This window comes from Hemibagrus wyckioides, linkage group LG20 (genome assembly GCF_019097595.1).
Source record: "Hemibagrus wyckioides isolate EC202008001 linkage group LG20, SWU_Hwy_1.0, whole genome shotgun sequence".
Lineage (NCBI taxonomy): Eukaryota > Metazoa > Chordata > Actinopteri > Siluriformes > Bagridae > Hemibagrus > Hemibagrus wyckioides.
In genome coordinates, this window is record NC_080729.1 from 19,186,048 (window position 1) to 19,203,933 (window position 17,886).

A 17,886-nucleotide genomic window follows, 5' to 3' on the forward strand; every position below is an offset into this window, starting at 1 on the left:
TTGCTATAGATTAGGCAAATATTAGAAATTGTGCTTACCACTGTTTGTGTCTGATTCAGCCCAGGCAGAAAATGTAATAAAAAAACACCCTATAGCTGTTACTAAATGCTCCACAATCTGCCTTTGATGCCAGCAATTCAGTGACCTTGACTGCCCTGCTAATGGAACTGTAGAGGTTTGCGGTCATTAATCACGACTAATATAAGTTTCGCCTGGTCCCCAGCCAAGTCTGCTTTGCTGATTGTGAGTCTGGACAGGACGGATAAGATCCAGCAGGGAGGCAAAGTTTGAGGATGGACTGTCTCTTTGAAGAGGCGAGGCAGCTGCCACCAGCTATTTTATTCTTTTTTTACTTGAGAGCTGTCTTACTAACAGATTTGTCAGAATAAATTACGGTTATCCCATCCTGAGTTGAGACCGTTTCCCAGTGTATGGGATCGTCTGAAGCTGAGCCGAGTTAAATATCTGTACTGAGGAGGTTTTTTCTTTCCCAAAATATCATCAGAAAGCTGCAGATTTATGGGATGGTGTCCTAACCCAATTTGACAAGCGTAGATTGTGTTTCTCAGCACTAATTACAAAAACCTGAGAAGTAACCAATCTTCAATTTAAGGGTAATGCTTTCCACCATGATAGCTTTTTTTTTTAATCAAGGCATATACAGTGCATGCGGAATTTTCCAGAAGCCCTCCTGCATGGACTTACCTGCTGATGCCCTTGTCGCTGCAGAGCAATTGAGCTGCACTGAGCATCCTTCCATCATTAAGTGCAGATTCTCCTTTAGAAAATCACCTTGGACTAAAAAAGTAGAGAACTTCTGAAGGATAAAAACTGTCTTGTCAGAGTCGAGACTCTCAAATAGGTGCTGGTTTGTGAGTTTACTTCCCAAAGAGAATAATAATTTAACTGCTAATCTGTACACAAGGGTGGCATAATGCCTTATTTGTAAATCCCTTTGGATTAAACAATGGCTTTGGATTTAAAGGTGAAAGGATTTGTATTAAAGAATCACTCCTGATTTTGATTTATTGTCCATGTTTTGCTGGTTCTCCTCAGGGTTCTCCAGTTTTGTCTTTATCCCAAAAACATGCTGGTGGATTAGCTGCGCAAAATTCCCCATAGCTGTGCATGATGCCCTGTGATGGACTGGTGTCATGTCCAGAGTGTATTTCTGGTTTGTGCCCAATATTCTTGGGATAAACTTTAGATCATGAAGATGAATGAAGGAATGAACACAGTGAGGAAGGAAAGAAGACAGGAAGGAAGAGAGGCAGAAGGGAAGGAAGGAAGGAAGAAAAGAAAGGAGGAAAGAAGGAAGGAAGGGTGAAAGGAAGGAAGGAAGACAGGAAGGAATTCAGGTACAAAGGGAAGAATCAGGGCAGGACAGAAGGAAGGAGGCAGGGAATGAAAGAAAGTAGGAAGAAAGGAAGGGAGGAAGGATGAAAAGAAGGAAAGAAAGCAGGAAGGGAAAATGGGAGGATGAATGGAAAGATAAAAGACAGGAAGGAAGGGGGGCAGAAATGTAAGAATGAGGGGAGGACAGAAGGAAGGAAAGAAGGAACGAAAGCAGGAAGGAAAGAAGGGTGGAAGGAATGAAGGAAGGAAGACCAAGGCAGAAAGGCAAGAAGAATTAGTGTAGGAAGGAAGGAAGGAAGGAAGGAAGGAAGGAAGGATGGAAGGGAAGGAGAGAGAATGGAAGGAAGGAAGACAGGAAAGAATTCAGGTACAAAGGGAAGAATCAGGGCATGGCAGAAGGAAGGAGGCAGGGAATGAAAGAAAGTTGAAAGAAAGGAAAGGAGGAATGATGCAAGGAAGGTAGGAAAGAAGGAAGGAATGGAGGCAGAAAGGGAAGAATAAAGGCAGGAAAGAAAGGAGGATAGAGGGAAGTAAAGAAAGCAGGAAGGGAAAAAGGGAGGATGAAAGGAAAGATAAAAGACAGAAAGGAAGGGAGGCAGAAATGAAAGAATGAGGGAAGGTCAGAAGAAAGGAAAGAAGGAAGGAAAGCAGGAAGGAAAGAAGGGTGGAAGGAATGAAGGAAGGAAATCCAAGGCAGAAAGGCAAGAAGAGTGAGTGTAGGAAGGAAGGAAGGATGGAAGGAACGCAGAATAAAGGAGTATGTGTGTTTGAAAATCTTGCTTAAAACCCTGCTTTAGTCATTTCATATAAAACATTAATGTTCGGGTTAGAGCGTGAGAAACGCTTCACACTCATCACTTTTCTTAAGACTTAATCCATCTGACCACACAAGACAAAAGGTATGAACTCTGACCACGCCCCTCACCCTAATCTGGAGTTCTCATGAGTTTAATATCAGAGAAAACGAATCTGTCACTAAAACTCCAGTGATGATGTTTTCTTTGACTGAGCTAACTCCATTTTAATAAAATCTTTCTTGCTGGGAGTTATTGATGTGTTTTGAGGATATAATATCCTGTTAAGGCCAATTTATGTCCTGATCCAACAGAAATGGATCGCTATCAGATGAGATTGAATCACCTCGGGGGGACAAGTGCAAGTTGGCACTCATTCAGGGCGACTTATCTGATCCAGCAATAACTTATCACAGCTTCCCAACTTCCCAAGATAAATGTTTGTATCAGTGTTGTATTAGAACTTGCTGAGTCAGCCGTGTGTCATTTCATTTTATTTCCAGGAACTCCATCTAGCACTTAATTATCTAATGTCCCACCTGCTGTTTGCGTTTCTAGCCCTTTTTAACCTCATCCCGGTCGGACTAAGGGTGGTAGCCATCCAGGGCGTGAAGGCTGGCTTCTACATTGGCATGAATGGAGAAGGCTTCCTCTACAGCTCGGTGAGTGTTGCTCCTTCTCCTTGGTCCACCTGCATGTGAATTATTTATAAGCTTGTAAGTCTACAGCACCTGATTATTCATCCGATGAGTGCGCATCCTCGCTAACCTCCCCTTCCCTGCATTCATTCCTTTGCTATTAGCATACCCAGAATCTCATTAGCATAAGCGAAGTTTATATATAATCCTACACTGGTGCGTCACGGTTAGGTCAGTGTCCTTTAGGTCAGTGTCCTCTGGTTCTGGATTAAAGGTGAAAGGATTTGTATTAGAGAATCACCCCTGATTTTGATTTGCTGGTTCTCCTCAGGGTTCTCCAGTTTCCTCTTTATCCCAAAAACATGCTGGATTAGCTGTGCAGAATTCCCCATAGCTGTGCATGATGCCCTGTGATGGACTGGTGTCATGTCCAGAGTGTATTCCTGCTTTGTGCCCAATATTCTTGGGATGAGTTGAATGAAAAAATGAACAAAGTGAGGAAAGAAAGAAGACAAGAAGAAATGGAGGCAGAAAGGGACAAATTAGGGAAGGAAGGAAGGAAGGAAGGAAGTGAGGAAGGAAAAAGAAGAAGGAATGAAGGAAGGCAGAAAGGAAAGAATAACAGAAGAAAGGATGGGAACGAGGAAGGAAGGAAGGAAGGAAGGAAGGAATGGAGGCAGAATGGGAAGAATGAGGGCTGGAAGGAAGGATAGAGGGACAGAAAAAAAGCAGGAAGGAAGGAAGTATGGAATGGAGGATAGAAAGCAGGAAGGAAATAAATAAATAAATAAGGAAGGAAGGATTAAAGGAAGGAAAACAGGAAGGAATAGAGGCTTAAAGAAAGAAGGAAGGAAGAATAAGGGCAGGACAGAAGGAAGGATGCAAGGAATGGAGGAAGGCAAAAGGGAAAGAAAAAGAGAAAGAAGGAAGGAAGGAAGTATGAGAGGGAGCGAGAAAGGAAGGAAAAAAGGAATGAAGGAAGGCAGAAAGGAAAGAAAAAGGGAAGGAAGGAAGGAAGGAAGGATGAGAGGGTGAGAGAAAAGAAAGAAAGCAGGAAGGAAGGATGAATGGAAGGAAGGAAGACAGGAAGAAATGGAGGCAGAAAGGAAGAACTAAGGGAAGGAAGGAAGGATGGGGGAGGGAGAGAGGAAGGAAAGAAAGAAAGCAGGAAGGAAAGATGAAAGGAAGACAGAAAGAAATGGAGGCAGAAAGGGGACAATGAGGGCAGGAAGGAAGGAAGGATGGAAAGAAGGAAAGAAAGCAGGAAGGAAGGAAGGATGGAATGGAGGAAAGAAACCAGGAAGGAAATAAGGGAGGAAGGAAGGATTAAAGGCAGGAAGTCAGGAAAGAATAGAGGCTTAAAGGGAAGAATAAGGGCAGGACAGAGGGAAGGATGCAAGGAATGAAAGTAGGAAGAAAGGAAGGGATGAAGGAAGGCAGAAAGGAAAGAAAAAGAGAAGGAAGGAAGGATGAGAGGGGAAGGAAAGAAAGCAGGAAGGAAGGATGAAATAAAGGAAGGAAGACAGGGAGAAAAGGAGGCAGAAAGGAAAAAATAAGAGAAGGAAGGAAGGAAGGATTGGAGGGAGGGAGAGAGGAAGGAAAGAAAGCAGGGAGGAAAGATGAAAGGAAGGAAGGAAGACAGGAAGAAATGGAGGCAGAAAGGGAACAATGAGGGCAGGAAGGAAGGAAGGAAGGAAGGAGGGAAAGAAGGAAAGAAAGCAGGAAGGAAGGAAGGATGGAATAGAGGAAAGAACCAGGAAGGAAATAAGGGAGGAAGGGAGGATTAAAGGAAGGAACAGAGGCTTAAAGGGTTGAATAAGGGCAGGACAGAAGGAAGGATGCAAGGAACAAGAGTAGGAAGAAAGGAAGGAAAGAAGGAATGAAGGAAGGCAGAAAAGAAAGAAAAAGAGAAGGAAGGAAGGATGAGGGAGAGAGGATGGGAGGAAAAAAGGAATGAAGGAAGGCATAAAAAAAAGAAAAAGAGAAGGAAGGAAGGAAGGAAGGAAGGATGAAAGGGGAAGCAAAGAAAGCAGGAAGGAAGGAAGACAGGATGAAATGGAGGCAGAAGGGGAACAATGAGGGCAGGAAGGAAGGAAGGAAGACAGGATGAAATGGAGGCAAAAAGGGAACAATGAGGGCAGGAAGGAAGGAAGGAAGAGTGCCCTCGAGTTCTGCTGCAGCAAGCAGTGCAGTCTGGGTAAATCACGGGTTAACGCTCCTCTGCCAGCTCTATCCCTGTGGGCTCTGGCTGAGTTATGGTGGATGACAGGCATACGTGCTCTCTTCCTTCCGCACGTCGAAACTCGGGAGCGTGTCACAGTGAGCTACGGCCATCGCCGACTTATATAATGGTCAGTCACAAAACTCTTTAATCCTGTTAAAGACTATCTGAGAGAAGCAGAGTAATTTCATTTCCCGTAGCTGCCGGGTTGCTATGGATTTAACGCTTTGATCAATATGGGGAGTAAACCGCGTGTCTAAACCATCCCGGGAACGCCAATCCATCACGGTCACCTAATGAAGTCGCTATCGGATACGCTTTTGTCAAGATTGATCCGTGATTGTGAAGATGGAAGAGAAGAGAAATATGTTACGGGGTCCGGATGAGAATGGAGAGCATGTAACTGTAACTTCAGAAGGTGGTAAATTTCTACACATTTCGTCTCGGACAGAAGAGACGGGGCTCGAGAGTCCAGGAGAAACGATTTAACAAAAAAGTGAAAAAGGAGAAGTGAATATGACAATCTGTGGGGAATAAAACAACCAGTGTTGTTCTCTTACAGGAAAATAAATGATTAGACACGAAGCTCAGAGGAAATAAAGGGGAAAAAAGGAAAGATCAAAGGATGGAAGGAAGAAAGGAAGGAAGGCAAAAAGAGAAGAATGAGGGCAGGACAGAAGGATGCAAGAAAGGAAAGAAAGCAGGAAGAAAGGAAGGAAGGTAGGTAAGAAAGGAGGAAGGAAGGAAAGAAAGAAAGGAAAGAAAAGAATAACAGAAGGAATGAAGGTAGGATGGATGGGAGGGAGGGAGGGAGGGAAGGAGGGAGGATGGAAGAAAAGAAAGTGGGAAGGAAGACTGAAAGGAAGGAAGAAATGGAGGCAGAAATGGAAATTAACTAATTGGGCAGGAAGGATGGAGGGAATAAAGGAAAGTAAAAAGGAAGGATGGAAGGAAGGAAGGAAAAAAGAAAGGAAGACAGAAAAGTAGGAACAGCAGAATGGAAGGAAAGAAGAAAAGGAAGGACGGAAGGAAGGAAGGAAGACGAGAGGAAAGCAGAATGGAATGAATGAAGGAAGGAAGAAAGGAAGGAAAGAATTAAGGAAGGAAGGACGAGATGAAAGCAGGATGGAATGAATGAAATGAAGGAAGGAAGAAAGGAAGGACAGAAGGAAGGAAGGAAGGACGAGAGGAAAGCAGGATGGAATGAATGAAATGAAGGAAGGAAGAAAAGAAGGAAGGAAGGAAGGAAGGATGAGAGGAAAGCAGGATGGAATGAATGCAATGAAGGAAGGAAGGAAGGAAGGACGAGAGGAAAGCAGGATGGAATGAATGGATTCTAAAAACTGAGGAAGAGACGTGAATATGATAATGTGTAAGAAATAAAAAGTTCAGTATTATACTCTTATTAAAAAGTGAATAAATAAAAGTTAATGAATTAGTGTGATGTAATCGAGCTGCTAATGAGTTCCTGCTACTACTGATGATTTTCCAGCAGCAGAACCTCCTGAGGTGTTTTACTTCAAATGTAAGACAAAAAGCGAAGGTTCTTCAATGACTAATTAGCGCTGGATAACACTGAAACTAGCCGCGTACGGACGACGTGATGACCGAATGAATGAGCGTCCTACACGGCAATGCTAATGACGTCTTAGTATTTATTCGTCCGTCTTCAGGAGCGAATCCTCTCTTATTCCAGACTGTAAAGTGCTGGACGTTTGATTAGCGGACTACGACGTGCTTCAGTAAAAGTTTGGCCTTAGCAGTACTGAGTGTGTGTTCTGCTGGTTGGAGTTTTTGGCAGAGTTGCAGGAGACTGAGGCACTTCACGCTAATGAGGAGCCACTTAGCTGGGTTTTTTCTGAGTCAGAAGTAGTCAGAAGTACAGCCTCGGCTCTTATTGTGCGCTTGACAGCTGAAACACGCCTCACGCTCGTTATTGCTTGGGCAGCGATTTGATTTTGGGAGATGTTTATGGATGTTAGATTGCTTTTAATGCTCTTTAACTAAAGCCTTTATGGACAGGAGAAACCACTGGATTGAAAAATATTGTTCTGTTACTGCAAATGAAGTCCAGCGGTCAGTCGATTTCCTTAGCTATGATGAAATGATGCTAACCAGTGATGCTAATCGACTCTGTCTAGTTTAATAGAGCAGATTGTACATATTCACACGTGGAGACTAAATTATCGACCGTCTCTCTTCAGTCTGATACCAGACTTCACTAGTGGGTAAGAAGAAAAAGAGGTCCAGTTCTTGTTAGTTTCACAAGATTCCAGTTCAAACCCAAAGTAAATAACAGACAATAAACATCGAGAAGGATGAAAGAAAAAAGAAAGAAAGATAAGAAGGAAAAAACAGAGAAAAGGAGAAAGAATTGAGTGAGAATTTAATGAAAGAAAGATGGATGGATGGATGGATGGATGGATGGATGGTTGATTGGGTGATTGGATGTATGAAAAGATGGAAAGAAAAAAACAGAGAAACGGAGACTGAAAGAAAGAAAGAAAGAAAGAAAGAAAGAAAGAAACAGATGGATGGATGGATGTAGATGGATGGATGGTTGGATAATGGATGAATGGATGGATGGAAAGATGGAAAGAAAAAACAGAGAAAGAGAGAAGGATTTAAATACTGAAAGAAAGAAAGAAAGAAAGAAAGAAAGAAAGAAAGAAAGATGGATGGATGTAGATGGATGGATGGTTGGATAATGGATGAATGGAAAGATGGAAAGAAAAAACAGAGAAAGAGAGAAGGATTTAAATACTGAAAGAAAGAAAGAAAGAAAGAAAGAAAGAAAGAAAGAAAGAAAGAAAGAAAGAAAGAAGGATGGATGGATGGATAATGTGTGAATGGATGGGTGAAAAGGTGGAAAGAAAAAACAAAAAGAAAGAGAGTAGGATTTGTATATTGAAAGAAAGAAAGAAAGAAAGAAAGATGGATTGGTGGAAAGATGGAAAGCAAAAACAGATTCTCTTCATTTTATTTCCGTGTAATTTAATCATTCCATCATTTTATTACTTTCATTAAGGCTCAATTAAAGTGTAATGAATCACCCGAATCACTTGAATCACCCGAATCACTTGAATCATTTGAATCATTTGAATCATTGATTCTCACAGAGATCTTTCCTTCACTGTTATTAAGTCTAGCTTCATGGTGGACGTGTAAGAACATGTAACACTGGTTTATATGGTTTGTGTTATTTTATGTATTATTTGAGAATAAATTACAGCCATGAGCATCGTTTTGAGGTCGTCATAGCAACGGCTTTATTTAGCTCTCAGAGACCCCCTAAGGCACTGTGGAGGTGAGACCCACCGCCGCGCCCGTGCCCATCTGTGACCTCGTCTCCTTGAGACCTGAAACTCGTTCTGTTCTTGCTGGGTGGCAGGTCAGGTATCTTTCTTCCCCGTTGCTTAGTAACAAACCAGCCAATCGGGAGTGTGCATGCCTGTGCAGCAGACTCGAACGCTCGGCGTGTCAGGAAAGATCAGAAGAACCTGGTGCCTCAGGAGGAAGTGTGAGTTTCAAAGTTTTGGCTGCTTTGATGAGGGAACCATGATACAAGAAAAAGAGAGAGAGAAAGAGAAAAGAGAGAAAGAAAGACTAAGTGACCCCACAGGAGGAAAAAAAAAAGCATTGCTGAAATTAAGAGGCTTAAAGTTGAATTATAAAGCCGCATTTCCGCTCGGTTAGTCCATCTCCATATTTCCATTAGCACTGCTCCTCTGGGGCTTGTAGAGCACTGTTGCGATTTTATGCTCCACACCAACAGGACATCAATTTTTTTTGTGGCTCCTCTTTAGAGGTTACTTCACCAACCCACGTTCTTTCCACACGGGCAAATTTCATCATCTCCTCCTCCGTACTTCGCATAATTCGACTTCATTTACCATCCTGAGCAAGCGATCTGATTAGTGCCGTGTTGACGTGGTGACTCGCCGTGCATAAAAATTCCGCTGACGAATGATAATAACCTCCGTTATGCGTCTGATCTCGGGCGGAAGACGAAGGATTTAATTAAGAGGTGGTCAGAGAAGTTCTTGGCGAGGTCAGGAGGTACAGGTGATGAGCTGTACGGGTTCCTCGGTGCTCCGACGTCGTCCCGCGGTGGTGCCGCTGCTCTTTCACAGCTATCTGTCATGACTGAGTTTCCAGCTTAGAGATGCCGGTTTTGCTCCTTCTGGGTGGAATTACTCTGGAAGTTTGCTCCTCCGGAGACGTCCTGGAAGTGTCATGTTCGGAGATCTTGGAGAAAGTTTGGCTAGTCTTCCTCACACCTCGCTCTAATGACGCCTTTGTCTTCGAGAACTTGGATCCCATCAGTCCATCTGGATTCATTTTATAATCTGCAACACTAACATGTCATGCTTTCATAAGAAAATAATCAACAACGTGAAGCGGAGACGCTGTTACAACTGTTACTACCTCAGACTTCGCGTAAATCCGGGAGCCGTTCAAAACTTGTTAGCGTCAAACGAAGCGAGTTTACCAATTTTTTTATGATTTTTTTTTCAGTCAGCAAAAGCTTTTTGGAAAGAGTCAACCCACAATACCAACGTTGCCTTCAGCATACGACAGGTGGTAAAAGCTAGGTGATTTTTCTGCCGTTTTTTGTTGACAGATTGGTGGAGTGGGCAGTCTATTTTTCTATTTTTAGCCCAAGCTTGGTGGCACGACTTCCTGTGAGGAGCCTTGACATGGAATGCTTGTCTTGGGTCAGTTCTTTGTAAGCAGCCATACAGTTTACATACGCTTCGTATTGGTCATATTTTTGGGCGTCTGGAACGGATTATCTGCATTTACATTATTTCTTATGAGAAAATCTGTTTTGCAATACACATTTTCACCTTAAAGACTCGCCTCCAGAATGAATTACATTCCTATGCCGAGGTTCCACTGTATTTCTTTAAGCTTTTTGGGGGCTTTTCACACTACGTTTAACCCGTCGTTCTAAACCCTGCTTTTACCCCCGGGGTAGAGGAAGGTTCTACTCGTGTGATGTTTAGCGTGACGTTTCCCCCGCGGTTCTGAAACTCTGCTCTGAAGCTTTTACAGTGTAAACTCCACATCACGGTGATGAACCTGGACAGTGTGAAACCATGCAGTGTTAGAACATCACGGCTCGTCGCTTAGCAACAGAAACCGAACAGCCTCATATCAGGTGAAAACCAGGACTTAGCTGAACAACACGCGGAACAAAAATGACTCGGTGGATAGAGTCAGATGATGAAACACTGAGTATCACGGAAGTGTGTGGCGTAATGAGGAGAAATACATCACGCTAGAAAATTAGCGGAAGCTGAATATTGGCGAACGAACGGCTGACAAACTTTAAAGGAGTAAAAAGATGATAAAGCTGTGAAAGATAATAGAACCGGCTCCAGTGCAGAACCACACACCTGAACTAGTTTTTTCCTCAATCATCTGAAAGCGTGAGACGAGCCTTTATTTAAATTCAGCTTACTTTATCCAATCAGGGTTGTTTATGGCACGAATATGCAAATTAGTTTTGCCATGATGTATAGATGTCTTAAAATATCGTGTGTATTGAAGGCATGGACTTTAATCAACACCACAATGCAAAAATGTTTTAATAATGCTCATTATTTATATTCTAATTCAGCCATTTAAGGAGCTCCACTGCTTAGCTCTAAAGCTCCTTGGAGGTGAATTAAAGGTAGTGTGTGTGTGTGTGTTTGTTGTGACTCTCGAGAATGACCACAATCTTCTGCTAATAATTGCTTTAAGCCTGTAAATAGGTTACACACCAGGTGCTTGGCCCATGCAGCCTGCAACAGACGCAACGCTCAGAAAGCCATGCATCTTACTGCCAATGAGCAGGGAGCACTTTCTCCATGTGGAATGACAAACTTCTACACCGTGTCCTCTAAAAGCAGGAGCAGATTTCTGGACACATTTCGCTTATTTACTCAGAACATCTTCATTTGGTTAAAGCTTGGATTTTCAGAGCAAACTCAAACCAACATTTCCGAAAATTCCCATGAGGAGAAGTTACACATCTCAAGTTACTGTATATTTTGATATATATATATATACACTATATTGCCAAAAGTATTCGCTCACCCATCCAAATAATCAGAATCAGGTGTTCCAATCACTTCCATGGCCACAGGTGTATAAAATCAAGCACCTAGGCATGCAGACTGTTTTTACAAACATTTGTGAAAGACTGGGTCGCTCTCAGGAGCTCAGTGAATTCCAGCGTGGAACTGTGATAGGATGCCACCTGTGCAACAAATCCAGTCGTGAAATTTCCTCGCTCCTAAATATTCCACAGTCAACTGTCAGCTGTATTATAAGAACGTGGAAGTGTTTGGGAACAACAGCAACTCAGCCACGTAAACTGACGGAGCGGGGTCAGCGGATGCTGAGGCGCATAGTGCAAAGAGGTCGCCAACTTTCTGCAGAGTCAATCGCTACAGACCTCCAAACTTCATGTGGCCTTCAGATTAGCTCAAGAACAGTGCGCAGAGAGCTTCATGGAATGGGTTTCCATGGCTGAGCAGCTGCATCCAAGCCATACATCACCAAGTGCAATGCAAAGCGTCGGATGCAGTGGTGTAAAGCACGCCGCCACTGGACTCTAGAGCAGTGGAGACGCGTTCTCTGGAGTGACGAATCGCGCTTCTCCATCTGGCAATCTGATGGACGAGTCTGGGTTTGGCGGTTGCCAGGAGAACGGTACTTGTCTGACTGCATTGTGCCAAGTGTAAAGTTTGGTGGAGGGGGGATTATGGTGTGGGGTTGTTTTTCAGGAGCTGGGCTTGGCCCCTTAGTTCCAGTGAAAGGAACTCTGAATGCTTCAGCATACCAAGACATTTTGGACAATTCCATGCTCCCAACTTTGTGGGAACAGTTTGGAGCTGGCCCCTTCCTCTTCCAACATGACTGTGCACCAGTGCACAAAGCAAGGTCCATAAAGACATGGATGACAGAGTCTGGTGTGGATGAACTTGACTGGCCTGCACAGAGTCCTGACCTCAACCCCATAGAACACCTTTGGGATGAATTAGAGCGGAGACTGAGAGCCAGACCTTCTCGTCCAACATCAGTGTGTGACCTCACAAATGCACTTCTGGAAGAATGGTCAAAAATTGCCATAAACACACTCCTAAACCTTGTGGACAGCCTTCCCAGAAGAATTGAAGCTGTTATAGCTGCAAAGGGTGGACCGACGTCATATTGAACCCTATGGATTAGGAATGGGATGTCACTTAAGTTCATATGCGAGTCAAGGCAGGTGAGCGAATACTTTTGGCAATATATTGTATATACACCTCACAGCTTCCGGATCCTCGGTTTGATCCTGAGCTTGGGTTCCTGTCTCTCTCCATGACCTGGGTTTCTTCATCTGGGTTCTCAGGTTTTCTTCCAAATCCAAATTCCAAAACCGTCCATAGAGAATCGCTGATACTAAATCCGTGTTGTTATAAATAAGTGTGTATTCGGTGCCCTGTGACATCCGAATTGTATTTTTCCGTATCATTCCCAGTGTTTCCGGGATAGACTCCGCAGCTCTGACCAGGCTACAGCTTTTGCATGATGAATCAATATTTACAGATATAAAGTGGAACCTTGCCATACGAATGCCCTCCCTTAAGAATTTTTGCCTTAAGAATTGAAATTTTGCAAGAAATTTGCATCGCCATACGAAGCCTTTTCAGCATACGAGCGAACTGGCTAAGTCGCGCGTACGTCAGTGGAAAGCCAAGCGAAGAGAGTTTTGCGATTTTTTTTCAGTCAGTGAAAGCTGTTTGGAAAGAGTCAACCCACGATACCAACATTTCCTTCAGCATGCGTTCAAAAGCTAGGTGATTTTTCAGGCGTTTTTTTGTTGACAGATTGGTGGCGTTGGTGGTCTGTTCTATTTTTAGCCCGAACTTGGTGGCCCGACTTCCTGTGAGGAGCCTTGACATGGAATGCTTGTCTTGGGTCAGTTCTTTGTAAGCAGCCATACAGTTTACATACGCTTTGTATTGGTCATATTTTTGGGCGTCTGGAACGGATTATCTGCATTTACATTATTTCTTATGAGAAAATTTGTTTCACAATACACATTGTTCACATTAAGAACTCGCCTCCAGAACATATTCAATTCCTATACCGAAGTTCCTCTGTATTGCATTATAAATATTGTATTGGGTTATTCCTGAGCATGAATATCTCTCACAGGACAGTAAATCTGTGCAGATCATCATATTTAATGCTCTTTCTAAAAAAATATTAAATAAAATAAATGAGAAGCTTGACGAAAAATGCTTTAATATCAGTATAGAGTGACTGTCCTACTGCTGAAAGGAAATCTCTTAATACTTGTCTGTTTTTTCTGGAATTTTCTGTGACGTATTTTAAAGTAAAGCAGATCTTAAAGCAAAGATGATGAAAAAATAAATAAATAAAATGTGTAGAAATAATTTTAATAATGAAGTGAAGAAAAAAAATGTGTAGGAATAATTTTAATAATGAAGTGTAAGAAATGAATAAAATGTATAGAAATAATTTTAATAATGAATAAAATGTGTAAAAATAAATAATGTCTTAAACAATTTTAATTAAATGTCTTAAAACAATTTTAATAATTAGGATGCAAAAAAATGTGATAAAAAGAAATAATTTTAATAATAATTTTTGGTATAATTTAATTTTTAATTTTTTTAAATTACTTTTTATATTTTATTATTCTATAAATACTGCTGTAAATCAGTCTGCTGGTATTGAGGGTATTTTCATGCTAAAATTATTATTTTTTATTATTTTTTTTTTTATTTTATTTTATTTTAACTTATATCATTTTATTTTTCTCCATCTGTTCATGCATGGTTCTCAAAAGCTGTTCTTTAAGTGAAGTTTAAAACTAATTTTAACTCGCGTGATCATCCCAACCCACATGCCCTACATTTGATTTAGTCTCATTCATCATGTGTGACTAAAAACCCTGATGCACTGGAAACACAGCACGTGTTCGTGTCTTCACGTGACTTCTTTAAAGGAGAAGTGAAGTTCACGTGATCTTTCTTTGTCCCATGAGCTTCATATCTGAGTGAATATATACGTACCGACGTTCATATCCATTTTATAACGTGACATGAAGGAGGTGCGATTTGGATCGTCTAAACCACTAGACGTGAAAGGGATTTGTTTGTGACTGCGGCATGCGTTTGCGTTTGTTCGAGGTGTTTGTCTGATGTTTCCGTGCGGCATTAAGAGCAGGATCGTGTGGGGTTTCCGTACTCGGCTATGGAGTTCTCCTCCATTATTTATGACACGCTTGATGTGCCCTACTTTGTTGCACAGCGGTAATCCCAACTCCCTCTCCTTCTCTCTCTCTCTCTCTCTCTCTCTCTCTCCCCCTCCCTCTCTATCTGCTTTAAATTCATCTCTCTTTGACTAAGCACAAACACACCTACAGCCATACATCAAAGCCAGCCCGAGACCTGAGGATCGAGCCTCTATACGCTCTCATTTACACGGCTCCGTCTCATAGCGTGATTAAAATGCACTCCGGCACACGCTCCCACTCACACACTCCTCCGTCTCCATTTTTCTTTTCGGCAGATGACGGATTTTCGGCTAGTGCGCTAATTACATGCGTCTCTGAGGCTAGCATGGAACAGGTTCATGTAAAGAAGGAAGACCCTTCCTCTTTCCTTTAATAGAATTATAGAGGGCGATGCTGTTGTTCTGCATGACCAGAAAGAAACATCGATATGAGATACATGGAGATTCCCACTGAGCTTCTACACTCTCTCTCTCTCTCTCTCTCATCTCTCTCTCAATTCTCTCTCTCATCTTTCTTAATTCTCACTCTCTCTCTCTCTAAACTCTCTCATCTCTCTCTCTCTCTCTGGACTCCAGATCTACGTCTCAGCAACTCTGCTCTTAGGGTTAATTATCTTAAGGCTAATGAAATCCAGACTGACGTCCAGCTGCACTCGCCATCAAGAAGTAAAAGCGCTATAAAAGTGCCTCGAGTAGCAAATGACTGCCTTTTTTTCCAGCCGGTGTTTAAAGAAACAGTCCAACGTTTTAAACCCTGCTCTTTTAGGTAGGTGTGTGAACAGAAGAACAGGAACCGTGCTCTGGATCATGAAAGTCTGAGCACAGATCCTGAATCCTGTTAGCGTTTTATATACACCATCATACAACCATCGAATAACGGATTGCTTTCAGGCAGCATGAGCGACTATGGGGGAAAAAAGAGAGAGAAAACAAGGTTTTCAGGTTAATGTTCAGGTTAAAAATCAGTGTTTGCGATGAAATCAGTAGTTCAGTAAAAGGTATAAATGCAGTAATGAATTCTGGGTAAAAAGAAGTTATAAGTAAAAAAGTAAAAAAAAATATATAGTTTTGGGTAAAGAGTTAAAAGTAGCTTCAAGGAAAAAAGGAAAAACAGTAGTTCTGAATAAAATGTAAATAAAAAAAAAGTAATTAGTTCTAGTTAAAATGGAAGTACCAGTTGCAGAAGAAGTAGAAATAAAGTAAAGAGTAATTCCGGGCAAAAAGTTCAAGTAAAAAAAAAATTCCAGGTAAAACAGGCAAAGTCCTTCCAGCAAGGAGTAAAAAGTAGTTCTACATAAAATAAAGTAAAAAGTAGTTCTAGCAAAGAGTAAAAAGCAATTCTGGGTAAAAGGTAGTTATTTGGAGTAAAAAGTAGTTTTGTGTAAAAAAAAAAGAAAAGAAAAAAAGAAGTAGAATTAAAAAGTAGTTCCAGCAAGGAGCAAAAAGAAAAGGTTTGGAGTAGAATTTAAAAAAAGACTGAAGCACAATGGACAAAAGAGTAAATATAGTATTATATAAAAATAGTAAAAAAAAAGTTTTTTGACACAAGGACTAAAAAGTATTTCTATGTAAAATAAAGTAAAAAGTAGTTCCAGGCAAAAAGTAAAAAGAAATTCAAGTAAAATATTAAAAAAATTCCAGCTAAAACAGACAAAGTAGTTCCAGCGAGGAGCAAAAAGTAGTTCCGGCACTGAGTAACATGTTCTAAGTAATAAATAGTTTTATTCTTTCAAGGATTTAAAAGTAGTTTTCTGTAAAAAAAAAAAAGAAAAAGAAAAAGAAAAAAAAAGTAGTTCTGGCAAGAAGTAAAAATTTCTTCAGTGCATAAAATAATTGGATAAAAAGTAGATCCGGCAAGAAATAAATAGTAAAAAATAGTTCCAGGTAAAAAGGAAAGAGTTTTTCTAGATCACAAAGTCAAAAGTAAAAAGTAGTTCCAGCTTTCTGAAAGGTTTTGTGGTATCCATGCCTCATCACAGCTTAACACATGACTACATCATTAACCACAAATTCTTCCCTGTGAAGAAGTAAGCCTTAATCCTTCGGTCATAAAACCTTCGCTACACATATTTATTACAGATATGATGGAAGCAATTAAGCTAAGTACAAAGCTGAAGTATTCTTTTAATTCCAGGCTTTCCCGATAATCTTCACAGATCGATCGGAGTGTGATAGAGAAGCCGTTTTTCCGAGGCCAGGTCATCGATTTTGCATCCAGAAGCCCGTTAGTAAACAACATCCACTTAATATCAGACACCGGCTCTCTGATTTAAACTGCGTCGTTTATTACTTTGTTCTTTAGTGCACCAGGAAATTGGAGAGAACCTTCTAGTGTTCTGTGTTCGGTCACGGAGGCAGAACCGCCTCGGTGTCCTTCGGAGTGTGATTGAAGCCAGCGTCTAGACAGTGTCTGTGTGTTTGCAGTCCGCCTCTGTCCTAGCTCTGCCTCCGGAATAATAACATCCTGTCAGACGGATTCGGGGCAATAAACGATTCGTCTAGCTTAAGCAGAGCTGTCCTGTTAAATTCACATCCATTTATCTTCCTTCCCGAGTCTCTCATAGACGAACACGTCTGCCGTTTATACGCGCCTCGGCTCTGGACGCATTCGTATTCGACCCTGCCGCCACCGCCGTGCCTTCTCCCTCCCCCCGCCCTCTGGTTTATCAGCCTTAACACTTCCTTGAGTCTTTCTCAAGAAACGACTCCGAACTTTTCGGTCCGTTTCTTCCTTTCTCCGGCTTTCACTTTTTTTCTGATCTCAAATGTCAAATGATATTAATTATATTAATCCTTTATCGTTTCTATAGCAACACACTCACATCTACAGTGGACGCTCCACATAACCTAATCATAAGGCTTATAATAAATGGATGAACATAAGCATGTTTATTAAAAAATTAAGAAAGAAAATATCAGAATTAAAATTGAAAATATTTGTAAAAATCAACAAAGAAAAAATATCAGTATTGAAATTGAATATATATATATATATATATATATCAATCAGCATTGAAATAGAATTTCTTTAATTAAAAAAGAAAAACCAAGAAAAACATCTGTATTAAATTTGAAAAAAAATTAAACAAATAAAAATATATCAGTATTAAAATTGAAAATCTTTTTTTTATTAACAAAGAAAAAAATATCATTATTGTTATTGAAAATAATAAAAAATCAGTATTGAAATAATATTTTTTATTTAACATTTCCAGAAGGAGTCTCTGGGCTTGGTATAGGTTTTGGGGGATTTTGGTTTCTTGGTAAAATGATGAGACGTTTAATTGTTTTCTTGGTAAAAATAATACGTCATTTTTGTCTCGTTAACTTTAAGAAAGTGAAAAGAATCCTGAGGAGGGCTGGTGGAAGAACCACTGTTTATAGCTGCTATAGTGTAAATGACACCAGGAATTAATTTCTAATTTCACACAAAAAAAAAGTGTCTAACATGAGTAAAAAATGAGTGTGTTTTCAATGAATAATTTGTTTAAAAAATGTAAAATAAAAGTATTTCACTGCTAAACAGAAAATATTTCAACCTGAGGTCGAATAAAATGAAAATCAGTTTTCTTTT

At 40.8% G+C, this 17,886-nt stretch overlaps 1 protein-coding gene across 4 annotated transcripts in view; it reads left to right on the forward strand.

The window, feature by feature from the left end:
• The window catches only part of fgf12a (fibroblast growth factor 12a), a 66,373-nt gene that overhangs the window by 40,058 nt on the left and 8,429 nt on the right, over positions 1–17,886 (forward strand). For all 4 annotated transcript variants that reach the window (XM_058372732.1, XM_058372731.1, XM_058372729.1 and 1 more), the window contains one exon: positions 2,709–2,812. In XM_058372732.1, coding sequence (XP_058228715.1) covers positions 2,709–2,812 — 104 coding nt within the window. The remainder of the gene's footprint in view (positions 1–2,708; positions 2,813–17,886) is intronic.